The 27,001-nt window shown below is 37.7% G+C and overlaps 2 protein-coding genes across 2 annotated transcripts in view; one reads left to right on the top strand and one right to left on the bottom strand.

The window, feature by feature from the left end:
* The window catches only part of LOC127416395 (transcriptional protein SWT1-like), a 43,110-nt gene extending 28,757 nt beyond the window's left edge, over positions 1 to 14,353 (bottom strand). The window contains exons 1-12 of the mRNA XM_051655736.1: positions 14,225 to 14,353; positions 13,471 to 13,564; positions 13,158 to 13,222; positions 11,234 to 12,293; positions 5,861 to 5,905; positions 5,646 to 5,775; positions 5,434 to 5,529; positions 4,809 to 4,976; positions 4,546 to 4,639; positions 4,071 to 4,222; positions 2,546 to 2,700; positions 2,224 to 2,362 (exon numbers count right to left, since the gene is read on the bottom strand). Coding sequence (XP_051511696.1) covers positions 2,224 to 2,362; positions 2,546 to 2,700; positions 4,071 to 4,222; positions 4,546 to 4,639; positions 4,809 to 4,976; positions 5,434 to 5,529; positions 5,646 to 5,775; positions 5,861 to 5,905; positions 11,234 to 12,293; positions 13,158 to 13,222; positions 13,471 to 13,554 — 2,188 coding nt within the window. The 5' untranslated portion in view covers positions 13,555 to 13,564; positions 14,225 to 14,353. The remainder of the gene's footprint in view (positions 1 to 2,223; positions 2,363 to 2,545; positions 2,701 to 4,070; positions 4,223 to 4,545; positions 4,640 to 4,808; positions 4,977 to 5,433; positions 5,530 to 5,645; positions 5,776 to 5,860; positions 5,906 to 11,233; positions 12,294 to 13,157; positions 13,223 to 13,470; positions 13,565 to 14,224) is intronic.
* Positions 14,354 to 14,444: 91 nt separating this feature from the next.
* Positions 14,445 to 26,585, top strand: trmt1l (tRNA methyltransferase 1-like). The gene is made up of 16 exons (XM_051655725.1): positions 14,445 to 14,502; positions 15,247 to 15,381; positions 15,475 to 15,537; positions 15,624 to 15,737; positions 15,902 to 15,966; positions 17,234 to 17,390; positions 17,732 to 17,852; positions 18,506 to 18,585; positions 18,753 to 18,996; positions 21,354 to 21,566; positions 21,708 to 21,898; positions 22,203 to 22,281; positions 23,116 to 23,282; positions 23,386 to 23,451; positions 24,888 to 25,017; positions 25,875 to 26,585. Exons 1-16 carry the CDS (start codon positions 14,445 to 14,447, stop codon positions 26,071 to 26,073), a joined length of 2,082 nt encoding a protein of 693 aa, XP_051511685.1. The 3' UTR covers positions 26,074 to 26,585.
* Positions 26,586 to 27,001: the final 416 nt, after the last annotated feature.

Genomic DNA, 27,001 nt, shown 5'->3' with positions numbered 1-27,001 from the left:
AAAGGTTAAGCATGAGCAACCATCTAATTAGTATTTAGTCAATTACCTCTGTCTAATGACCAAGACTGGATAATTTGTGACCGTAAGGTCCGCGTATACGGCCGGCACGAGACTCTCTAAGCGACACAGGAATCCGAATGAACGAGTACAATATAAAAGAGTTAAATACGATGATCAAATGTTAAACCAAATTTAATAATAATAATTAAGATTGTAACATTAATATATCCTTGGAAACTTTTAGAATTGGAGTCTGATAAAATAAACGGGGATCATAAAATGAATAATATAGTTATTTAATTGGAACGAAATAACTTAAACTTAATGCGCACGGCAAGACAGAACGCGCAGGAGACCTTCAGCCATGCCATTGGATGCCGTCCTTGGGCCATTGGTTGGCCTCCCCCTTACAATTGCATGGAACAAATTCACAATGAAAGTGAATGGTGACTGGGAATAACATACTACCTAATCTGACTAATCATGTTTTGTGTTCCAGAGAAAAAAAGAAAGTCTTATGGATTTAGAACAACATGAGGGTGACATAATTTCCTATTCCTTTAAGTAGAATAGAAAATAATTCTAAAATAGAACAGAATTCTAAAGTAGAATAGAACAAAATATAATTCAAAAATACATCTGGAAAGCAAACAAAGGTTCACAAATGTGGTAACAACTCTAAGTGGGAAAAAGAAACATTGAGACATAGTGTCCATTTCTTGCTCAGATTAGTTTCTAAAGGTCATCGCCTCTTGGACACTCACTGCAAACCCACGCTGAGAAACTCTAACAAAATAAGTACATGCACACACACTCAAAATCAGTGACAGGCACTCCCTCTACCCCAGACAAACCACAAAGTGCAGTAAATCACGTTTAGGCACGAACAGGAGGCCCCTGGTACTTTTCCACCCCCCACTCCTGCACAAACTCTTAAAGTACACCCCTTTCCTGCTTCTGTCAGGCTGGGCTTACAGCCAAAGGCAGCAGAGAAGAAAGGCACATACTCCTGCATAAATGATTGACAGAACGAGGTCAAACTCAGAAATCTACACACACAACACAACATGAGATCAGTATGTGCATGATCAAAACCACAAACTCTTAAGTGCATGTAAGGGCATATACACACTCGAACACCAATAATACTAATGTTAATAGGGGAACATTTAATGACATAATGACCAGCTGAAGGACAAAAGTTTTGAAACACTTATTTTTTTATTATAATTTTTTTTCCCCACATTTTAGAATAATAGTAAAGTCATCAAAACTATGGAATAACATAAATGGAACTATGGGAATTATGTTGTGATTAAACAAAATCCAAAATAAATCAAAACTCTGTTATATTTTAGCATCTTCAAAGTAGTCACCCTTTACCTAGAATTTGCAGACATGTACTCTTGAAATTTTCTCAACCAACTTCTTGAGGTATCACCCTGGGATGCTTTTTAAACAGAATTGAAGGAGTTCCCATCTATGTTGGGCACTTATTGGCTGCTTTTCTTTATTATTTGGTCCAAGTCATCAATTTCAAAAAACTTTTTTTTTTTTTGTTAAATTTTAGTTTTATAATTAAATAAATTAATATGGTGGCACAATTATATTTTTGCCTACAAAACTAATTTCAAACATTTAAGCATACGCCTTCAGATCAAAAGATTTTTAAGATCATGAGAAACATTTCAGTCAAGTGTTTCAAAACTTTTGACAGGTAGTGTATATGCAGCCAGCAGGCTTTCTCACAAAAAGATTAACCTTGCTTAGGTGAAAGACATAATAAATACATTTTCATAAACATGTTTAATTTGAGGATGCAAAGTGTAACACAATAGAATAGAGTTGAACAGGAGAGAATAGAAATTGAAATTAGAATAGAAAGCCTAAACAGAACAGAATTCTAGGAAATAACTGGATTATAAACAAACAAACAGAATAATAGATTTAATAGAATTATAGAATAGTACAGAATTCTGGGGAAAAAAAAAAAAAATCTAACAGAGAATTAAGTATAATTCCATAAAAGAACACAAATCTAAAGCAGAACAGAACAGAATTCTAAATGATCATGGAATTCTATACTAGTCTGCACTATTCATGGATTTTCACATATGCTGTTTATGGATAAAAACATCTGCTACATGATTAAAAGTAAATGTATTCAGCCCTAGCAAATTTGAGTACATAAAGAATATCACTTAAGCTGTCAAACATTTGTACCTGAACAGAGACAGTCACTCAGCGACTTCACGCAGGTAAGCAGGTTCCTCTTCATAATGTTTCCAAAAACAGCAATCCAGTGCTTCTTAAAACACTGGAGTACACCATCCAGACTCCAAGGAGGTTTCACATACACTATCTGCACATACAAACAGACAGGCCACAGATTATAGGCTACAGAAGATGGACATGAGGTCATTTAGAGAGAGCTGACACATGTATGTCAATTAATGGAGATCAGCTCTTCTGTGACTTTATATAAACCTCATATTAAATCTATAGATAAATGAGCTCTCATTAGGTGAGGAGAGTGCAGTGGTACCTCGATCCACAGGTCTCCAAAGGCAGCTTTCATCTCCTCCTCCAGCACCTCAGACAGTGCCCACTGGAGGCAGGATTCAAGTGCAGACACACACTCACTCAGCTCTCGTTTTTCCACTGCACTGTTCCTTCTCTCCTGCGTATCTTCCTTCTCTGCTTAATTCACCCAGGGAGGTGTGAAATATGGCAACAAATTACTTATAAATGTGTTTAGGAAAATTATAAATGGTTTTCAAGGGATAGTTCACCAAAAATATTTGATTCTGCCATTATTTACTCAACCTCATGCTGTTATAAACCTGTATAACTTTTTTCTTCAATAGAACACAAAATCAGATTAGGCAGTACGTTAGTCACCATTCACATCCATTGTATGGAAAATAGTAGGGGTGGGTAAAAATTTTGTTTTTCCGATTAATCGCGATCTTCATTTGATCTCGATATCGATTCTTAAATCCCAAGATCGAGCTTTCACGCGGTGCGCAACCCTCCACTACAATGAGAGGAAATCACTGACATTTGCAACCAAATTTTGCGCTATGCGGCTAAAGTGAATATATTTGGCAACTGGCTGGTAAATGTTTACATTTCACTCACCAGTAATTGTGTAGTTTAGTTGTGAAATGTTCAGCAGTGAGATCCTTTCACAGCATGTTGAGAGTAAAAGTTGTTCCGTGTAATGTGTGTCCAAGACGAGATCCATGCAATCCATTTGTCATTGAATATGGTCTTTTTTTAATAACCATTCTGTTCTTTACAGGCAGTTGTTGATCAAAAACAACTACAAAAAATATATTTAATTCTAATCATGCAGCATCGCACAGGTGATGTAAAGCCATTCGAGTCCTCTCTAGTTAACATGTGCTCATTTAAAGGCACTGTTTGCAGAAATGCCATTTTTTTTAAAGAGACAGAACTGGTGTTCAACAAATCAATGTAAATACTTGTAAATAGTACAAATTATACAATTTAACGATAAATATGTAATAAAAATAATATATGAAATATACCTTATTTACTGACTGAATACATTAGTTCATTTTTAAAAAGCCAAAATGTGACCAAAATGATGAAAAAGTAATAAAATATAATTAGTAAAATTAATATTTTCCAAATGTACCGTTAAAAGGTTCCCTGTATAATTAACAGCATGAGCTGGGAGAGAATGTCTTTTATTTGTAAGCAAAAAGGACATTATAACTTAAATAAACCCATATGAACCTATATTGAATCTAATCGAATCGAAATCGAACCGAGAACTTGTGAATCGGAATCGAACTGAATCGGGAAATCTGTATCAATACCCAGCCCTAAAAAATAGATGCTATTAAAGTGAATTGGCACTGAGACTTACATACTGCCTAACATCTCCTGTTTGTGTTTCACAGAAAAAAAGTCATGCAGCTTTGGGACAATATGAGGGTGAGTAAATAATGCCATAATTTTCATTTTTGGGTGAACTATCCCTTTAATGAAGCAACAACAGTTTGAGCCAATGCTTTTGGATGCAGGTGTCAGTAGCAGACCTTTCGTTGCAGGTCCAGCAAGGGGAAGCACAACGGGATGAACGTGAGGGTAGTTTATGATTGTAGGTCTGGTTCCCTCCACCTCTAAGTCTGCCTTACTCAAGGCCTTAACCCCACTAAACAGAGCCTTGCTGCACAAGTTCTTGTCATTACTACAAAAATAAACCACAGTGAAAGAGACAAAAGTCAGAGAGAGAGAGAGAGAGAGAGAGAGAGAGAGAGAGAGAGAGAATTAATATAAGCATTAGTAAGTTTTGTTCTCTACCTTCAAAATAAACATTCTTCAGGGTGACACTAATGGTTGAAACAATCATTAAATCACATAATATTCATTCAAAACGCAAACACATGGCCATGTTGTATTTAATTTGCAATCTAAAATGACAAGACAGATCAGGAAAGAAAAGGTAATGTCCTTAACAATAATGCAGACACTTCTAGAGGTCAAACAGATGTATGGAGCGTTTGTACTCACGTGCAAAGAACAAGAGCTCCCTCTTGGTACAACGCCTGGTACTGCAGACAGCACTGCAGTACTCTGTCATCATTGTTCACAACACCAGGCTCACCTATTGTAGAGAGGGGACAAGGGAAAGACACTGAACACCTCTTCGTCTATCCATATTATATAGTATTCCAGATTAAGAAATATGTTTGACACTCTTCCTTAAAGTCCTGAAAAGAAAGCAGATGAAAATACTGATGCATCTCAGGATAAGAGAGTGTTCACTCACAGACAGCTTGACTGGCCCATTAGTCTGGGCTCTTGGTTTTTCAAACAGCAGTAAATGTATTGGACAGCTGGCCTGGCTTTGTCTTCCACCTTACTGGAGAGTCTACCACTCTTCAGAGAGTCCAACTCCTGCAGAACCACCCATGGGATCAGCAAAGTGGGAAACCCCAGCGCTAGATTGAGAAAGGAGGGGACATTTCTCAAAATGTTTGTTTTATATGGATAGGTAAAAAAGGGTATGGATACTCATTATGTGTGGATTGATACATCTTAAAGGAATAGTTCACCAAAAATGTTATTTCTCTAATCATTTATTCACCCTTATGTACTCACCCCGTATGCTGACATCTTCTGTGGAACACAACAGGAGGAATTTTGAATAACTTACATTTTCATCAGTTCCTCACAAAAAGCTATCTTGGAATAGGCTTGGAATATAGTGCACAAATCGTATTTTTTTTTCCCTTTTGGAGCTCTGTGGTCATTACAAACAGTTGTTGCATGGGAATGAGGTGCGTGTACATTCTTCAACATTTTTCTTTTTTTTGTTCCACAGAGTAAATAATGACAGATTTTTCATTTCTGGGTGAACTACCTTAAAGACTAGCTTTTCCACCCTTCTCATCTTACCACCAAGACCATGTGACCTTATCTTCTTCACAAAGTCCAGGTGGCTGAGGAGCACATTGGTATCCAGGACGATAAGGAGGTCCTGTTTATGTTGTTCTTCATCTGTGCAGAGTTAGAAAGAAATTCACATTCAATCCCACACACAGACACTATACTGCACAGTTTGTCATTCCAGCAATAAGATATTTTGAGTTTATTATAGTTGACATTACTGAACATCATGCTGACACCCTCTTCTGGAGGGTCAATATCCATGCAGGTCAGTTCTCCACAGCTCTCCACCAAGTTAACCACTAGACGCCTCTCTGAGCGTGCCAGATGCAGCTCCTCGACCAGCTGCATCTAAAAAGTAAATGAAACAGAATGAGAAACATACAGACAAGATACACACAACATTACATTCTGAAAGCAGAGGCACAATGCTAACCTCATGGTCACAGTCAAAGGTCTCTGCATCTTTCTGAGGAATTATCTGAAACGGTACAAAAGAATGGTTAAAAGAAATTCAGACCATGTCCACACTAATCCAGTATTTGAAAACTCCTTAATTTCCCAAAGTATGCAGTTATGGAGAGTGTTTTCAATAGTCTGTTTTCAGTGGAGGAAAATGCGGTTCCAGTGTGGATGAGAGGTCTAAATGTAGCAAAATCAATGTGTTTTCTGATGAAAATGTATTAGTGTGGATGTGACCTCACATGGCTCTTAAGGAATCAGAGACAGACAGACAGAGAGAGAGAGAGAGAGAGAGAGAGAGAGAGATAGCACAGAATGCAGAGTGAAATAGTAGGCCTACACAAAATAACACATGATGTAATACCCCCCCCCAAATCAAACTGGACAAAGTGTCCACTTATATATTATCCTTACCCTTTTTGTCACAGATTTTTAGATACAATTCTTTAATAATCAAAGCCCATTGCATTATTTGCTGATTACCCATTCTAGAGAGAAAAATCAGCTGGCAGTGAAATCAAACCAACAAAAACCTGAAAATGATGCAAAGCGAACTTTCTGTCAGGGGTGTGAATCATTTAGTTGGTTTCAGAGAGTGCAATCAATTGCATACAGGTCAGAAAGCATCACGTACGGATCTGAACCAGAGATAGGAAGTAATAGTGGTTTCTCTGCTAAATTTTCATTGATTACAGCAGAGGTTATGCAGCAAGAAAGGGTACTGTCCTGTTTTTGCTCATTGACAAGTGTCACCTTGCGACAGGTCAATTTCAGCACCAATGGTAGAGGACAGCGACAGGGACTTCTTTACTGGCAGAAAACTTTCTGACAGATACAGTTATATATTAAATTTAGTTATATGGGATGAATCATATAATCAAAGCATTTGACATGCCATTGAAAACTAACAGCAACCTTAACAGGACCATAAGACTGAATATGTACATTACACAGTGGAACTTTCTGCCCATTCCATGAAGCACATCTGAGCCACAAAACGTTGCGATTGACAAAATGCTGACAGCACTGCATAGCTAATTGTAGCACTGATAATCTTCAAACAACACAAGCTCATGAAATAGCTCAAACTTACCTTGTTTAAGAGTTCCCTTACACGGGCAAAATCAACGAATGGCTAGTTTTAAATGATTACAAAATTTTAAATGATTACAAGATGATAAATGGTTTTAAATAACAGTTCACCTGTGAGTGAATTGAGGCAATACTTTAAATTTGTAAGTATTTTACATTACTTCTTATTAAAAAAATATGAATGTTGTCCTCATGACGATGGGATTACCTAACCTGTGTTTTCTTTGCATATTTGTAACAAACAATGCATGTTTCACTCACTGTGTCATATAGGTCATTATCAAAATATGATGACAAACATGTTCCTTGCATTTTTATTCATGAAAAAGATTTCAAATAGTGAAGAAACCCCGTTTAAAAGGCATCATTTTATAACCTAACCTTTTATTAATTAATATGAAATGGTTTGACTAAATTGTTTTACACATTTTTTAGAAAATATATTTCAATTTACCCATTGCCTGAAAAAACTAAACCTTATCCCCTTCATCTAGTACACCACTTCTATGGCATTCATTTACAGTTATTTATGCTTTTTTTTTTTTTTTTTTACTCATTTCGGGTGGGGCTACGGAAGTAATAAGGTAAAGCAGGTGTTGATGTGTTGTTGTGGAAGAGATCAGAGGTATACCACAGTGTGCCACAATGTGGAGGAAGTTGAGAATGAGTCGTTTTGGCAGCTTGGTTTCAACAAATGCTCTTTTCACAGTGAGTTCTGAAACTTACAGTATGTTTTTAAAGTACAATGAACTCTTAAATGTCAAAAGATCAAGGAAAATTTGGTTCCTCGTGTCATGACCCCTTTAATGTTTATGTGAAATATTTTTATTAAAAAAATATATATATATTTTGATTTAATAGTATGGTGTGGCAGGGAGGAGGGTGGGGCCGGGTCGTGATGTTGCACACCCGGACCCTAATCAGGCTAATCAAGCCCTCAAGAGGAATAAAGGCCACCAGAGGCGGCAGTTCCGGAGAGAGAGCGTTACGGGCAGCTGCCCGGCATGTGTTTGTCTTTTTTGTTTAAGTTAATCATTAAATGATTATTGATGTTGTAAAGCCAGTTCTCACCTCCTACTTTCCCTTTTACACATGGTTTATTGATTTTAGTCTGATCAGTGGTGTGTTTTGTGATGCTACTGACACTATCTTAGAAAATTAATCTTTTTAGAGAATTTGTCACTGGTGTTACAACCCTTGTTTAATTAGTGGAAGAAAATTAAATAATACAAATAAAGAACAACAGTCAAGTTGTCCTTTATGAATAAGCTTTTATGGGTGAGAACTGAACTAAACTGAACTGAAAATCGGTAAGTCAACATTTTTGGAGAATGACCTATATATGCGATGAGCCAGTCACCATCTATCAGTGAAAAACTTTGATGACACACTGTGACTTTGTTCCTAATATAGGTGCTTAGGTGGAGTATGAGAAGAAATATTTTAAGTATGTGTCACCATATGGAGTTTGAGAGGGAAAACCCCCTTGGATAAACTTCTGATGGTACAATTTTCACTGAGGTAAAAGTCTAAAACCAGTCAACAGACCTGACCAGGCTGGGAGACCAACAAAAAAGCTTAGTCTGGTTTTTGCTGCTTATATATTACAGGTGCTTCTCAATAAATTAGAATGTTGTGGAAAAGTTCATTTATTTCAGTAATTCAACTCAAATTGTGAAACTCGTGTATTAAATAAATTCAATGCACACAGACTGAAGTAGTTTAAGTCTTTGGTTCTTTTAATTGTGATGATTTTGGCTCACATTTAACAAAAACCCACCAATTCACTCTCTCAACAAATTAGAATACATCATAAGACCAATAATAAAACATTTTTAGTGAATTGTTGGCCTTCTGGAAAGTATGTTCATTTACTGTATATGTACTCAATACTTGGTAGGGGCTCCTTTTGCTTTAATTACTGCCTCAATTCGGCGTGGCATGGAGGTGATCAGTTTGTGGCACTGCTGAGGTGGTATGGAAGCCCAGGTTTCTTTGACAGTGGCCTTCAGCTCATCTGCATTTTTTGGTCTCTTGTTTCTCATTTTCCTCTTGACAATACCCCATAGATTCTCTATGGGGTTCAGGTCTGGTGAGTTTGCTGGCCAGTCAAGCACACCAACACCATGGTTATTTAACCAACTTTTGTTGCTTTTGGCAGTGTGAGCAGGTGCCAAATCCTGCTGGAAAATGAAATCAGCATCTTTAAAAAGCTGGTCAGCAGAAGGAAGCATGAAGTGCTCCAAAATGTCTTGGTAAACGGGTGCAGCGACTTTGGTTTTCAAAAAACACAATGGACCAACACCAGCAGATGACATTGCACCCCAAATCATCACAGACTGTGGAAACTTAACACTGGACTTCAAGCAACTTGGGCTATGAGCTTCTCCACCCTTCCTCCAGACTCTAGGACCTTGGTTTCCAATAAAATGCAAAACTTGCTCTCATCTGAAAGAGGACTTTGGACCACTGCGCAACAGTCCAGTTCTTCTCCTTAGCCCAGGTAAGACGCCTCTGACATTGTCTGTGGTTCAGGAGTAGCTTAACAAGAGGAATACGACAACTGTAGCCAAATTCCTTGACACATCTGTGTGTGGTGGCTCTTGATGCCTTGACCCCAGCCTCAGTCCATTCCTTGTGAAGTTCACCCAAATTCTTGAATCGATTTTGCTTGACAATCCTCATAAGGCTGCGGTTCTCTCGGTTGGTTGTGCATCTTTTTCTTCCACACTTTTTCCTTACACTCAACTTTCTGTTAACATGCTTGGATACAGCACTCTGTGAACAGCCAGCTTCTTTGGCAATGAATGTTTGTGGCTTACCCTCCTTGTGAAGGGTGTCAATGATTGTCTTCTGGACAACTGTCAGATCAGCAGTCTTCCCCATGATTGTGTAGCCTAGTGAACCAAACTGAGAGACCATTTTGAAGGCTCAGGAAACCTTTGCAGGTGTTTTGAGTTGATTAGCTGAATGGCATGTCACCATATTTTAATTTGTTGAGATAGTGAATTGGTGGGTTTTTGTTAAATGTGAGCCAAAATCATCACAATTAAAAGAACCAAAGACTTAAACTACTTCAGTCTGTGTGCACTGAATTTATTTATACACGAGTTTCACAATCTGAGTTGAATTACTGAAATAAATGAACTTTTCCACAACATTCTAATTTATTGAGATGCACCTGTATATTCTGATATTCTTACTTCAGGGTGACCTAGGCCCAAAATTATAAAACAAACACTATCTAGGAAAAGATATTGACCAAAGGGCAGGTCACGCCCACATATCTTATTGCGGAGAAGTTACATTCCACAAATAGTCACTGTAAGCAAGATTTATAAGGGAGTTAAGGGTAATGTTGGCCAGCCAGCTAGTGAAGAGTGTGGAGGAATGCAACCAGCCTGGAACCACGACAAATTGCATATTATATGTAGAAGAGCCATTTTAAAACCGATAGCATCAGGACCAGCCAAATCCCTGCTGTAAGGTGGAGTGATCAATTTACAAATGCTCAGAGACTTAAGACAGACTCACTGCAGAGACACTCACTGACAGAGAGAGAGAGAGAGAGAGAGAGAGAGAGAGAGAGAGCACAGAACACCAAAATAGTACACAAAATGACACAGGATGTAACAGCATGTCATCAACAACATGAGAAAACCATACAAGTGTTGAAACCATATGAAGTTGGTCTAATGCTGCGTTCCATCCATTCAAATCTGAAAGTTGGAATTTCCAACTTCCTACTAGGAAAAGTGCAATGGAATGCCCCTTGAAGTCAGAATTCCAACTTGAAAACTTGTGCAGAAATCTTCAACTCCTATTTCGCTGAGATGCAGGTGCATGACATCACGCAAACATGTAGGAGCCCAGAGAGATGTACAAAGTTAATGATAAACATTCACTTTTATAAATAATATCCATTGGTGAGTCAAAGTTCCTACATTACACCATCATAAAAGCCATTTAGCAAACGTCTGCAGTGACAGATGTTCAAAATACGGTATATTATACTATCTTTGATTAATCGTACACCTGTACAACAAATGCCAATATTGCAGCAGCATTCATCAATTTGGTTGCTTAGAGACATCTCCAGTGACAATCGGACACCTAGCAGTTTTGTTAGCTTATACGTCATCTTCCGAGCATCGTGCGATGGAATGCTTTTATTGTTTGAAAGTGGAGATATCAAGTCGGAATTTCCCACATCCAATTTTGAATGGAACGCAGCATAATCACATGACACACTTACATGTTCTGCCTTGCATGGAGTATTGCTTGGTGTCGTGGCCTCTGTTTTATCAGTCTGCAGCTGCTGGACTTGAGATAAATATAAAGAATGTGATGAACACAGAGACGAGGGTTTATTAGAGGTCTGAGCAGAAACCTTTTGAGGCCTCTGTCTTTGCTGCGAGATGAGCAATGTAGATGGAGAACCTACATTACATCGAGTCCTGCTGTCAGAAGAATCCAAATTTACATTCCAAATATCTGTTTTTGTCTGAGCTTTAATACCACTGGCCTTCTTTGGAATCTTGAAATTGACTTTTGGCATGGGACCAGAGGATGGTCTTTCTTCTCTTAAAATTGCACTAGTTGCTGTATTTGACTGTACATGGTGTTTAGTACATGGTGGTAATTTGAGTTTAGTTCCAGTGTCTACATGTTTCACTACTGGCAAAGCCTCTTTGGAGTGGTCATTCACCGTTTTACCATGAGAACTCGGTTTCATCTTAGCACCGACAGTCTGGTCAATCTCCTTGGACCTCCTGCCCACCAACTTCTTCCTTATTTCCCACAGAACTTTAGATTGCGAGTCTGTATGTGCTAAATTACTGCTGGTCAGGTTTTTGATGTCCCTTCGCTTAGCTTCTGAATGAAACTCTGGTGATAATGACCTCTTCATTAGCTTCCTCCTTTTCTCCTGGAGTTCCTCAGGGGTTGAATCCTCCTGCGAAGGTCTACTTTTGAGCTCCTCTGGTGCAGATCTCCTCGACACCAGCTTTTGTCTCTGCTCCTCCAACTCCTTTGAAGACGGCTGTTTTGTTGCAGTGTGTCTATTGGAGCTTCTCCCTGAGATATGGGGACTTGCATTTTCATGCTTCATCATTTTGGCATTTACGCTCTCTTTCTCCTTTGTGACAGGCAACTTGAAAACTGTCCTGGAAGTCTCAGTTGCTTTGCCTTCTGGGGACCTTTCTTTCTTGCTCTTTCTTATTTCCACATCTGTTTTTTTCAGTCTTTCTTTCTTGGGACTGTCTTTTCTTGTTGACTGGGAGTCCGTGGCCCTCCTCCTTTTATCTTTGTCAGAACTGCAACACATTGGGAATGATGACAGTAAAAATTCTTCAGTAAGTTTTTCTGAATAAGTTGAATGTGCTGTAATTTTTTTATGAAACGACATGCAGAAAACGCCTCTATTACCTGTCACTTAATATCACTGAAATAGGAGCAATATCGTGAAATATCACACCTGTCTCTATAACAGCCCTGTTTCTGCCTGTCACTCATTGTGAACATTCACAGAGCAGCCCATATATGATAGTTAGGGTTAGGGTTAATTCTGTATAGTTATTCTATGCAAGAACATTTTGCATCTGCATGTTAAGTAATTATTCGAGATGGTTGCCTGTGTACAAGCACAAGTTACATCCTGCTTTCCTAATAATTTTTGATAAACTGTTAAGTATTAAGCACAGTTGCTGGGATATAATTGGTCTGCAAAAGCCACCTGTGTGTGTGAGTGTGTGTATCTTATCTGAGAGGTTATTGTGGTCCTGAATCATGCCAGGAGAGCAGAACAGTCAACAGTGCTCAGTTAGCAAATCATTCAGGGAGCAAAAATGCACCGGTGTCATATTTCATTGACTTCTACAATGTTTTCTTCTTACATGTTCATTTATGTACTTATTTATTTTTTATTGTAAATTCTTAGTTTGTTTGTTTGTTGAAAATTGTTTAAATGTTTTTTTTTTTTAATGTATTGAAACAACGTGATTACAAAAATCACATTTCTTACTTAATTTCAGACATTCTTATTTATGACCCGTAACTGAAATAAAAAATTCTCTAAAACAGCAAAGATGACAGAGACATTTTCTAAGTTGTCAGTTGCACTTACAATATAAAAAGTGTATGACATCTTCCAATCCATTATTTTATGCCCTGAGACTCACCTTTCATGCCGACGACGATGTTTATTTTTGTTCTTTGGGCTGCTTAGTCTCTTTGAGTCTCTCTCCTGTGACCAAAACAACCCCCCTTCAATTAATGCATTTACATGTATTATTTTAGCAAATGCTTTTATCCATAGTGACTTACAAATGAGAAGTGAAATGCTAATTAGAACTGAACAGGTCTTAGGCTATATATCCGGTATTAAAAAAAGATAAATAAAACTGACATAATGAATCTTGCATAAATCATATGTTCAGAATAACTAGATCAAAACCCACTCGTTCTAATTTAAGCAAACGCTATGTTCCTCACCTTCCTATCATCTTCTCTCAAGGAGCTCGATGAGATTCTTCCCTCTTTTTTGTGCTTCTTCTTCTTTGATTTCTTGCTAGACATCTTGAAAACTCTGTAATAAAACCACAGTTCAGCTGCTTGTTAGTCCTTTGGGAGGACGGCAGAGAAACTCTAGTACTAGATGGCAGTTACAATACGGCTTGAAATGCACTAATTCCAGGCTGACATCTGTAATCAACACTTACAAAAAAATAAATAAAAAATAAATCACACTGTACAATTTAAAATAATAGGGAAAAAACATGACAAGCACAGACATCTAGCCATGGATTCTATCATTAACACATGGATTTATTCTATAATAATAATTTCATTTAGTTCCTTTCATACAAAAATGCAGTACTTTTGAGTGATTTCTAGTAAGTACTAAGTGCAAAGTAAACTATGTTTCTCCCAAGAGCTTCATATCAGTAAATCCCAAACAGAAATCCATTCCATCCTTGAGAGGGACAGAGAAAACATCAAAACAACCAACTCAAGGTTAAGCATGAACTGCCTCACAATGAAACTTCGTCATTTAAAATGTGATAAACGCTTTCTGGCATACAACAAAGCATTTGTGACCGAACTTTCCATAGAATATTTACAGTACATTTGTCATGTCCTGCATAAACCTTAAATCTCACACTGTGAAATTGGAATTCAAGGCTACAGTATCCAGTAAGTTTTTGTTTTATTTTTTGCAGATTCAAAATGAAAGGTGCTTACCTACCAGAAAAGGGGCAAATGTTGCTGAATTAGAAACTGAATGACAACAAAAAAATAGACAAATCAAGCGTTCTTTGCTTCAAGTTATTCACTGCTGTCTTGCTGAAACTACTTCCGCTCTATGAGGTTGCGTAGCTTGAGATCTAATGACGATTGGTGCGCTCTCTCTACGCTCAGAGTGCAGTATTTGAGAACGCATTTTACGTACGCTAGTTTGTGAAAAAATGGCGGAGCTCAAAGAGGGCAGTGAGCAACTTCACCAGGAGGACGTCAATATGAAAGGTAAAATTATTTGTTTTATTTATGATTAGTTGGCTCGAGTGTGTTTTTTAGGTTGTTAAAATAACACTCAGTATTTATACATTTTGTATTTTTATGCAAAATATTTCTAATACGACTTCAAAACTGCTGAAGTAAATATAGGCCTCCTCACGGAGCTCCACCACAGGGCCTAGGTGTAAATAATGTAAATGCTCAAAACGACTCCGTATCTCGGCAAAGAACTGGCATTTTCATTGAATGCATTAATCCACGCATTCTCCGAGTTTAACAATTAGATGGAAATTACAATTAGATCTATATACTGTATAGCAATGGTCTTACCGCGGAGCTCCGCAATAGGGTCGTTCTGCTTGGAAACATCAGCCACATAAAGCGGGATTGGCTGCTCTATGGAAATATGCATAGACTAACGGATGGCGGCGCTCCACTGTAATTATTTAAATTCAGCCTTAAGGTGCACTATGTGTTTTGGATTTTATAAACTTTATTTTTTAGAAAAAGAAAGCTAACAATAAAATATAATTATTTAATAAAATAGTTATCTAATTATAATATAATTATATTTAAATGTATAATATATACTTATTTTCAATTAAATAATGATATAAAATGTTTGATATTTAGAATTAATTTATTTATTATCATTTGAATGGGGGAGGGAAAACGGCCTGTTTTGGAGTAAGCTAAATTCTAAAGTTTTTTTTACATTTTTTTCATGTGAATTAATGCTCTATTTGTGAACAGACAATGGGACTGATACTGGTAAGACGCTTACTGAATCTGTTGAGGAGAGTGAACAGATGTCCAGTCATGATGCCTCTTCTAAGCCAGTGAAAACAGAGGACAGCAATGGACAGACATCTTCCACTGTCACGTCAGGTAAGTGGAATCACAACCTGTGATGGTTGTTACACTCCCTGTGTCTCAACATGGTTAAATCATTGAAATTAATATTGTCTGTCTCTATTTCAGAGAGACATGTGTCTATCCAAACCACACTGGAAGGTCTTGAGATGCTTGTGGATTTGAATGGAGGTACAGAAACCTGTAGTATCTCAGTCGTTAAATGTTCCACATGGATCTGAATTCTGAAGCTAACAAATATTCATTGATTTCCACAGCCGGGAGGAAATCATGTCCATTGTGTTCAGAAGAGAAATTTAAGGCCTGTTACAGTCATAAACTTAGACGACACCTGCAAAATTTGCACTGGAAAGTTTATGTGGAATTTGAAGGTATTTGAAATTAAGTTGATCAAAAGACTCTATTCTCTATGTTTCTAACTCAACAAGCATTTGAAAGATATTGACTGAGTGAAGCAGGATATTAGACATTATATGTGTGTGAGGAATTCACTAGGATAAAAAAAAAAACTTTGGTTCCTCTCATGCTTCCACAGGCCAAAGGATGTGCATCTGCCATCTGCCTTGTAGACAACTCAAGTCTAGTCTAGGCTCTGACCAGGTAAGTTCAGGATTTTGTGGTGTCTTTCCAAATCCAACAGCGTTTCTTCCCAGATACATATTTGAGCTGTTATTATTTTACCCATACGATGGCAGAATAGTCCAAATTATATCGCTATTAAGGAAGAGCTGGTGTGTAGTGGAAAATCACTGAAATTACTAGATCTCTGAGATTCAGTATCTCTCCACTTATCTGTGATGGCCTCTTTTTTCTTAAGAATCTAATAATCATCATGATTTTAAAAATTATAGTTCACCCACAAATGAAAATTCTCACATCATTAACTCACCCTCATGCCATCACAGATGTGTATGACTTTCTACTGCAGAACACAAACAAAGATTTTAGAAGAATACCTCAGCTCTGATGTTCCATAAAATGCAAGTGAATGGTGTCCAGAAGTTTGAAGCTGCAAAAAACACAAACACAGCATAAAAGTAATCCATATGACTCCAGTGGTTAAGTCCATGTCTTCAGAAACGATATAATAGGTGTGGGTAAGGAACAGATCAGTGTTTAAGTCCGTTTTACCATAAATCTCCACTTTTACTTCCTCATTCTTCTTCTTTTGTTTTTTTGGCGTATCGCATTCTTCATGCATATCACCACCTACTGGTCGGGGCTGGTCAAAGGTGGAGATTTATAGTAATAAAGGACTTAAGTATTGATCTGTTACTCACCCACAATTATCATATCGCTTCAGAAGACATGGATTAAACCACTAGAGTCTTATTGATTACTTTTATGCTGCTTTTATGTGCTTTTTGGAGCCTCTAAGTTCTGGTCATCATTTACTTGCATTGTATGGACCTGCAGAGCTGAGATATTCTTATAAAAACTTTATTTGTGCTCTGCAGAAGAAAGAAAGTCATACACATCTGGTATGGCATGAGGGTGAGTAAAAAAGTAGAGAATTTTCATTTTTGGGTGAACTATTTCTTTAAGAATCTTTGGGAATCATTTTGGAATCAACCATTTTTGAGAATCATAATAATTTGTATTAATTTACAATAATGTAACTTATTTGAAGATAACAAATAACCAAAAACTAGTGTGTCTGACTTCCAGGTTAGGACAAGGAAAGCCTCTTTATTATTATTTGTAGAATGTATAGCGTTTTTATTATTTATTGTGCATTTCTTCCCCCAGCTTGTTTGTCTCATGGTCTTTACAAATTTCTATATTTTAGTCCGCTCGATTACTTCAAAACTTGAAAAATCATTCTTAGGTATGGACTTATTCTTGTGGGTTTTTGTCTCATCTCCAGACTCAAAGCAGACTGGTGGCTCACTACCACTGTGTGGTCTGTTCTGTCACTATCGCTCGCAAGACCGACATGATCAGTCATCTCAAACGCCATATCAATAAGGGTGAGACAGAGGCCAGCTTCTCTGGCAGCTCTGATGTACCCTTCGAAGAACCCGGTGAGCCTTTACTATGCCAATGTTGTTAGAGTAGCATCCTTTAATGTTTTGATGCTTCCTTGTTTTCAAAGTCCTTGACTGGCATAAATAATTTTGCATTTGTGTTGCCAAGGCAGCAGAGGGTGAGACAATAGTCTTTAAAAGAGAACTGCCTAAACTGGATGCCAATTTGTTGATGTGGAATAATGTACATGTTGGCTTGAGCAGAAACACTGTTGTAATAAGGGGATTGTTTTTGTGAAAATAATGGCTCAAATTAAGTTTCAGCAAGCTATAATACTGGCCAGTTTCATTGCAAATTATTATCTCTACTTCTTTCTCTCTTATTATGTCCCTATTAGTCCCAGGTGGACAGGCCTATGAGATTATGAAAGAGTTGGGCACCAATGTTCAGCTCCTGCCCAACCACACCACACCCCAAAAGACAGACACCTATTTCAGCCGCAAGATGAAAACAAACAGGTAGGTTAAATCTATGGTGCTTTCAATGCATTGCTATGTTTGTTTGAGCATCCAGCCAGGCCAACACAGCTACTTAGCTCATGCAATGACATCAGTTTGGGGCAGGACTATCTGTTTATCAACCTATAAGAGACAGGGGGAGTGTCTGGCAAACCCTTATTTCTTCATTAAAGATACACTCAGTAATTTTTTCCCCATTAAAAAAGTTTTACTCCTAAAGAAATTAATTGTTATTTTGAAACGTATGTATAAAATTATAATCGCTCATGAGATGAGGACTCTAGTCATATCAGTAACCTTATAAAAGCTGTTTAATTCTACATGGGGCAGGGGTGCTGTCATTGGGGCAGCCATTTAAGAATCACATGACCAGCTGAATACTACTCGCTTAATCTCAGTAACCATCTTGTTATTGGACACTTTCACTCTTGGATTAAATTAATCATGTCTGACTGTGAATTTCTGCAATGGCATCTGTAACAGAAAACTATTGATTTTGAATGATGCTGCATCCACACCACTAGGTGTCACTGTAAGATGACACGAGCAAAAAGTTACTGAGTGCACCTTTAAGTCTTTATTTTTGTAATTTACACACAATTTAACTATAATTATTGACTAAAATTAGACATTGTCTCTATGTGATGTTGTAGGCAGCTCGTATTCTGCTCTCTCGCGGTTCTAGCAGAGGAGAGGAATCCACTGGAATGTCTTGATGCTTTTGGAGCCACTGGTAAGAAAATCGACTATCCACTAAGAAGAACCGATAATTCACGATGATAACAAAGAAATTCACACTGCTCAGTTTTTGCACAGATTGATTTAATCATCATGAAAGGATCAATTGTAAATATATTGTGTATATATTTATATACATTTTCATTATTGATTTTTCTGTAGGTATAATGGGTCTGCAGTGGGCAAAGCATCTACGTAACTCTGTAAAGGTTACTATCAATGACATAAACGAAGCTTGTGTGAAGATGATTAAGGAGAATTGTCATCTGAACCACATCCGAGTGGAGGGGAACCGCACGCCCCGACAGCTAGAAGGAACCGGAGACACAGACTCACCCATTGCCTCTGTGGAGGTGGTGAAGATGGACGCCAATGTCATCATGCACCTCAGACCCTTTGACTACATGTGAGTGAGAGACTGAGGCATTGCTGGTCATAATTCTGCATACATCAGGGCTCGACATTAACACTTGTCCGCTTGTCCGGGACAAGTGGAAATTTTGAACGGGCAAGTTAAAAAGAATTTTACTTGCCCAACAGGACAGGCAGCCTGACTAAAATCTCAATAATGAATGTTAGCTCAATTGCAGGGACTGAGCACAATTTTAATCATTCCCGCATGTTTCACTTTCAAAATGCGGGAAATTCCCTCTTTCACGTTGCCCTTTCTCCCTTTTGCCTTCACTCGTGCAGCGCGTGCAGTGGGGAAGCGCATATTTACTGAACTTTAGATTTTAAATATATATTTCTCTATAAATATATAGAGAAACGCTTAAAACAGATTTATGCACCCGTTACATCTCTCATCTTTCTAGAGCTCCATCTAATGTATGTATCCGAGGCATTTTCTCTGCCATGTGAATCAGTCAATTTTAATAAGTATATAACAGTATACATTATAATAATATTAATACTATAACATTAATAAATTACACACAATGAAAACATATTATCTATCTTTAATATGCATATCTGTTTTGAATATACAACATAACTGATTTAGCAGCAAGGTTCTCTCAGGATTGTATCTGTTAACATTTTCAATGCATTTTGTCAATATTAAACAGCCGTTTTTAATGCAGCTGGTGAGCTTGTACTTTCAAAGAGCTGATTTACCCAAAAATGAAAATTTGGTAACACTTTACAAAAAGGTTCCATTTGTTAACTACATCGGTTAACATGAACTAACAATAAACACCACTTTTATATAATTAATTATCCTTGGTTAATGTTAATTCCAACAAACAGTATGTTAATACATTTTCATACATTAAAATTAAAAGTTGTATATGTTAACATTAGTTCATGCAACTAACAATGAACAATTGTATTTATCAATCTTAGTTAAAATAATGTTCATTGTTAGTTTATTATAGCTAATGTATTATCTAATGTTAATTAACCCTATTGTAAAAAATTCTGTCATCATTACTCGCCTTTATGTTGTTCCAAACCGGTTTGACTTTCTATCTTCCGTGGAACTCAAAAGGAGATGTTAGGGAGAATATTAGTTTCATTCTCAATCCACTTTTATTTTATGGAGAAAAACAAAAAAGATGCAGTGACAGTGAATAGTGACTGTGACTAACATTCTGTCAAAATTCAAATTTTGTGTTCCTCAGAAGAGAGAAATTCATATAGGCTTGAGGGTGAGTAATGATTTACCGTCTTTCTGCACTGTGTTCTTAATCCCTATTAGGTGTGAATGATGATTATGGAGGCTTTTTTTATTCCTTACATCCTTTCTTTTGTTTTTGTCTCCGGACAAGTAACTTTTTTTATTCGGACAAGTGAATGATCAATTTACTTGTCCGAAGGACAAGCACATGACAATGCTTAGTGTCGAAACGGGTCATTTTGCCAAGTAGCAAATGTTTCTGGATAAATGTCCTGGAAATACATTCCTATCAACCAAATTAGGATTTTTAATCTTTGATTTATCTTTGTCAGTAGCCTGCAGCTCTTGCCTGGTTGCCCACTAAAGCTAAGCAGGGTTAAGCCTGGCCAGTACCTGGATGGGAGACCTTATGGGGAAAAACTAAGGTTGCTGCTGGAAGTGGTATTAGGGAGGCCAGCAGGGGGTGCTCACCCTGCAGTCGGTGTGGGTCCTAATGCCCCAGTACAGTGACGGGGACACTATACTTTAGGTATCTTTCGTATGAGATGTTAAACTAAGGTTCTGACTCTCTGTGGTCATTAAAAATCCCAGGGCACTTCTCGTAAAGAGTAGGGGTGTAACCCTGGTGTCCTGACCAAATTCCCCCCATTGGCCCTTATCTGTCATGGCCTCCTAATAATCTCTGTCCCTGAATCACTCTACTCTCCTCTCCACCAATAGCTGGTGTGTGGTGAGTGTACTGGTGCACTATGGCTGCTGTCGCATCATCCAGGTGGATGCTGCACACTGGTGGTGGTTGAGGAGTTTCCCCCTATACTATGTAAAGCGCTTTGAGTGCCTAGAAAAGTGTTATATAAATGTGAGGAATTATTATTAATTAATTATTATTATTTATCAATCTGTCATTTCCCTCTAATTTTAGTGATAGGTTATGTTTAAAGGTAAGGATAGGGTAATGTCTATGTATCTATGATGTGGATCCAGGATCGCATTTGAGTGTCCAAATAAATGGTCTCTTTAAAAACAACCCATAAGTGAGTAAGAAAAAACAAGACAAGCTTTCGTTGCATGTTTAAAAAAAAAAAAAAAAAAAAAGGTTAAAAAGTTCCTATCAAATAAGTTCTCACAGCATTCTCTTAATTCAGACACCTGGATCCCTTTGGAACATCTGTGAACTATCTGGACGCTGCTTTTCGGAACGTTCGGAATCTGGGCATAGTCTCCGTGACATCCACGGACACTGGCTCACTTTACTCCAAATCCTTGAATGTGACACTTCGACATTATGGCTGCCAGATCGTCAGAACCGAGTACTACAGGGAACTGGCAGCACGTATGGTGTTGTCCTCAGTAGCGAGGTAGGATCACCTATTTATTTTATGTACTTGACAGTTTGCAAACTGCACAATCGGACAAGATTATCTGGGTCCCTTTTCAGATGTGGATAGAATGCTTCTTGCGATGGTCTTAAATATATTTGTTAATATATGTTCTTGCAGAGCAGCTGCACGGTGCAACAAAGGGATCGAGCTGCTGTTAGCTGTTGCTCTTGAGCATTTCGTCCTTGTGGTGGTGCGTGTGCTCAGAGGGCCCACCCAGGCTGATGAGTCTGCTAAGAAACTGCGTCAGCTCTTGCATTGCCAGTGGTGTGAAGAAAGGGTGTTCCTCAAGCCAGGAAGTATGGTTGAAGGTGAAAGGGCTCTTCTGCAAACAAAGCTGTACCACATTATTCTAGCCAGCTGAAGAGACTAGCTTAGACCAGTATGAATTTTCATTGTCCAGGCTGGTTTATGCTGGTCTAGCTGGTGGAATGAATGCTGAGCAATCAGCATGGTCTTTGTGATGAAGCTAGTTGACCAATGAAGACTTGTTGGTTAAGCTATTTAAGAAGCCTTGTGGAGACACTAGCCTCTAAAACATAAGATATGCTGATTAACAGCAATGCTGGTCTTTTTAAGCATAAATAATCACCTTGCTGCTTACTGCATCAACAGAAAATCTGTACAGACAGCTGCCCTGCCAGTGCCACGGGAGCATGCCAGGGAAAACTGCAGTAGAGCTTGGGCCACTTTGGTGAGATGACATCATTTATGCAGTTTCTATGCTTGAAATCACTCATTCATCTAGATATATGCATAAATTCTTCATTAAAGGAATAGTTCACCCAAAAATGAAAATTGTCTCATCATTTACTCACCCTCATGCCATCCCAGATGTGTGTGACTTTCTCTCTTCAGTAGTACACAAATTAAGATTTTTAGAACAATTTCTCAGCTCTTTTGGTCCATACAATGCAAGTGAATGGGTGCCAAAATATTTAAGCTCCAAAAATCACATAAATCAGCATAAAAGTAATCCATAAGACTCCAGTGGTTAAATCAATGTCTCCAGAAGCGATTTGATAGGTGTGGGTGAGAAATGGATCAATATTTAAGTCAATATTTACTATAAATTCTTCATTCATATGCCTCCTACTGGGCAGGGGGAAGAATTTAAAGCAAAAATTGACATAAATATTGTTCTGTTTCTCACCCACACCTATCATATCACTTCTGAAGATATGGATTAAACCAGTGGAGTCATATGGATTACTTTTATGCTGCCTTTATGTGATTTTTGGAGTGTAAAAATGTTGGCACCCATTAACTTGTATTGTATGGACCTACAAATCTAAAATATTCTTCTAAAAATCGTAATCTGTGTTCTGCAGAAGAAAGAAAATCATACACATCTGAGATGGCAAGAGGGTGAGTAAATAATGAGAGAATTGTAATTTTAGGGTGAACATTCCTTTAATTCATCATTATTAAACCTCTCTCTCTCTCTCTCTCTCTCTCTCTCTCTCTCTCTCTCTCTCTCTTCTTTCCTCCCTTTGCTGTTTTTTTTTTGTTTTTTTTTGTCCATCAGGGCTGGTCCTCTGTTTAACACTGGTTTTCTGAGACGGATGTTAGTGGCGGCAGTGCATCACAATATGGAGGACATCCAGCCTCTGGTGAAGACCCTCATCTGTGAGGCTGACTGCACCACTCTCAAGCCTTCCCCTGTCCCAGGACACTCTGCCCTCTCAAACCAAGGTGTGTGAGTTTTAGTACATCAATTTTCAGTACGCTTCTTGCTAGCCATTGTTTAATGCAGTTTGGATGTGATTAATCAGAAACTCTTTCTTTTTTTCTCTAGTGGAGTGTGGTGTGGTAATAAAAACTTTACAGAAGGTTGAAGAGGCTGATACTTCTGAGCAGTCAGGTACTGGAAAATTATGGTCTTTTGTTGCTTCATCCATTGACAAATTTTATATATGTGATTTAACTGCAGATGTTTGTAGCTTATTATTCCCAGATTAAGATAGGTTTGTGGTAGAACAGAGTAATATTATTAATACAAACTTCATAATATAATATACAGTTGTGCTCAAACGTTGGCATACCTTGGCAGAAATTGTGAAATTTTGGCATTGATTTTGAAAATATGACTGATCATGCAAAAAAAAAACTGTCTTTTATTTAAGGATAGTGATCATATGAAGCCATTTATTATCACATAGTTGTTTGGCTCCTTTTTAAATCACAATGATAACAGAAATCATTGGCCTTGTTACAGACACACAAGGTGACACACACAGGTTTAAATGGCAATTAAAGGTTAATTTCCCACACCTGTGGCTTTTTAAATTGCAGTTAGTGTCTGTGTATAAACAGTCAAAGAGTTTGTTAGCTCTCACGTGGATGCATTGAGCAGGCTAGATACTGAGCCATGGGGAGCAGAAAAGAACTGTCAAAAGACCTGCATAACAAGGTAATGGAACTTTATAAAGATGGAAAAGGATATAAAAAGATATCCAAAGCCTTGAAAATGCCAGTCAGTACTATTCAATCACTTATTAAGAAGTGGAAAATTCGGGGATCTCTTGATACCAAGCCAAGGTCAGGTAGACCAAGAAAGATTTCAGCCGCAACTGCCAGAAGAATTGTTCGGGATACAAAGAAAAACCCACAGGTAACCTCTGGAGAAATACAGGCTGCTCTGGAAAAAGACGGTGTGGTTGTTTCAAGGAGCACAATACTTGTTGACCCCTCTCCAAACATAGCGCTTATGGTTGTGACCATAAAGCTCTTTTTTTGGTCTCGTCACTCCAAATTACAGTGTGCCAGAAGCTGTGAGGCGTGTCAAGGTGTTGTCGGGCATATTGTAACCGGGCTTTTTTGTGGCATTGGCTTCTTTCTGGCAGCTCGACCATGCAGCTCATTTTTGTTCAAGTATCGTTTTATTGTGCTCCTTGAAACAACTCAGTGCATCCACGTGAAAGCTAACAGACTCATTGACTATTTATACACAGACACTAATTGCAATTTAATAAGCCACAGGTGTGGGAAATTATCCTTTAATTGCCATTTAAACCTGTGTGTCACCTTGTGTGTCTGTAACAAGGCCAAACATTCAAGGGTATGTAAACTTTTGATCAGGGCCATTTGGGTGATTTTGTTACCATTATGATTTAAAAAGGAGCCAAACAACTATGTGATAATACATGGCTTCATATGATCACTATCCTTAAATAAAAGACATGCATGATCAGTCATATTTTCAAAATCAATGCCACAATTTCACAATTTCAGCACAACTGTAAATATATAGAGTAAATAGAAAATATCTTTGAAAAATCTTTGACTTTTTATATTCAGGGAAAAGAAAGACCACAGGAGAGGATTGTGGGAATGTGCTGAAGAAGATAAAATCAGACACATCTCTGGAGCATCCAGCGTTTTACTACAGCATCCATCGGCACAGCATCCGTGGCATGAACATGCCAAAGTCAGTTCCCACAAATCTCTCCATACACTGTCATGCATTGGTGTACACTTACACAACATGGCCTAAAGTATTCAAACCCCCCCCTTTATATTTAACAGGTTCAGCTAATTCAGCTACACCCTTTAGATTTGTAGAAGAATATCTCAGCTCTGTTGGTCTATTCAATGCAAGTGGTCCAAAAAGCATATAAAGGCAGTATAAAAGTAATCCATATGACTCCAGTTATTTAATCCATGTCTTTAGAAGAGATATAATAGATGTGGATGAGAAACAGATCATTTAAGTCCTTTTTTACTATAAACTTTCACATTGTTCTTTTGTTTTTTGCTATTTGTATTCATTGCGCATACCGCCACGTACTGGGTAGAATTTAGAGTAAAAAGGACTAAAATATTGATCTGTTTCTCAACCACACTTATCATATTGCTTCTGAAGATATGGATTTAACCACTGGAGTTGTATGGATTACTTTTATTCTGCTTTTATGTGCTTTTTGGGAATTTCACATTTCTGGCCACCATTCAAAAAATATTTGGCCTAGGGAGGACCAACTCCCTATTAATGCCCATGTTCAACAAGCACTTCTGGTGTCCACTCACTTTTGGCCATGTAGAGTATATAAAATGTCACGATGCCCCTTGAATCCTGCTTATATCATTGAATATAAATCAATAACAACAGAAGAAAGCAAAGTGAGCAAATTATTTTTAACTTAAACTTCACCGATGCTGTTTATTGTATACAACTCAGCATATCTTTAAAAGAACTGAACTGAATTTTGAGCAATATTTTAAAAGTCATTGGAATTGACCAGGTCTTTGAATTTTTTTAATCTGACACTGAGCTCTTTCCCTCAGGTTGAATAAATTTCTGCAGTATCTCACAGAGGCAGGGTTCAGAGTGAGCCGTACACACTTTGACCCGACAGGCATACGGACCGATGCCACCCTGGCGCAGTTTAAGGAAGTGCTTACAAAATATAGCGTGCCCACTTACACGTCCGCCCCCCAAAGCAGCACTATCAGCTCAGACAGCACCCGACGTCAAACTCTCTGACTTGCAGATATTGATGAAACCAGAAAAAAAATTTGAGCAATTTAGTTGTGCTTTGTGAGCCCTTTGGGACATGCATTTAAGAGTTTGAGCAGGGCAGAGTTCACCTACTGATGCTCCATCTGTGGCTATTTTTAATTAGGTGTTTCCTGTTTATGTTAGAGATGGGTATTTGCAATGAAAATTGGATAAGTTCTTGTAACAATAGCTTCAGCTTGTCAATGCTAAAAGTTGTTCGTGTTTTTGTTGATTGCAGTGTTGCTTTGGCCCATTATGGGCTTCATAGTGTTTAAAAAAATCGGTCTGTGCTGAGAGTAATGACAGTATTGATATTCTTTGTTTATTTTGTTTTTTTAATCTCTAAAATATTTATAAGGACTCTAAGGTTTTAAGATTCTTGTCTGATCTGATTTGTTTTTTGATTTTTTTTTTATTCCACTTCATTTTTTTGCTTCAGTATTTTATCAGATTGCTTACAGTTATGCTCCATAACATCAATAAAACATTTCACATGATATGTCTCATTACGAACAAAACACTTTGAGAACATTGACACAGCACTTAGGTGAATCCCACGAAAATATGTCCAGGCCTCATTTGAATTGTGGCACTAACAAAATAACATTGAAAAAATAGGAGTGTTTGCCTTGAGGTCAGCTGCCCTCTCAAAAAAGCTGCCTAAAGATTGTGAGTTTATGCCAGACTTTATGTACAAAGTTGCATATCCTCAGTATTTCCGAGGACACAAAATTTTTTTAGGGTTGAATATAACCTGTGAGAAGTCTCTAATTAGTGCCACTCCTGTGTAATTTGCATAGTACAATGTCTAGTTCACACTTAAATTGACTAGCTGGTATGTTCATTTGAATAGGGAAACATTTTGCAAAATACTTTTGTGGTGATAAACCTTGTAATCAAGCCTGTGTAGTTT

This window comes from Myxocyprinus asiaticus, chromosome 25 (genome assembly GCF_019703515.2).
Source record: "Myxocyprinus asiaticus isolate MX2 ecotype Aquarium Trade chromosome 25, UBuf_Myxa_2, whole genome shotgun sequence".
In the NCBI taxonomy this organism is placed as follows: domain Eukaryota; kingdom Metazoa; phylum Chordata; class Actinopteri; order Cypriniformes; family Catostomidae; genus Myxocyprinus; species Myxocyprinus asiaticus.
Note: the sequence above shows the minus strand (reverse complement) of the source record. Positions and strands in the feature narration are given on the sequence as shown.

Bases quoted from the DNA above. Each gene is read 5' to 3' on its own strand.
- trmt1l (XM_051655725.1), top strand. From the start codon at position 14,445: ATGGCGGAGCTCAAAGAGGGCAGTGAGCAACTTCACCAGGAGGACGTC. The intron at 15,738-15,901 runs GTATTTGAAATT...ATGCTTCCACAG, and splicing joins AGTTTATGTGGAATTTGAAG to GCCAAAGGATGTGCATCTGC. The intron at 17,853-18,505 runs GTAGGTTAAATC...GTGATGTTGTAG, and splicing joins CGCAAGATGAAAACAAACAG to GCAGCTCGTATTCTGCTCTC.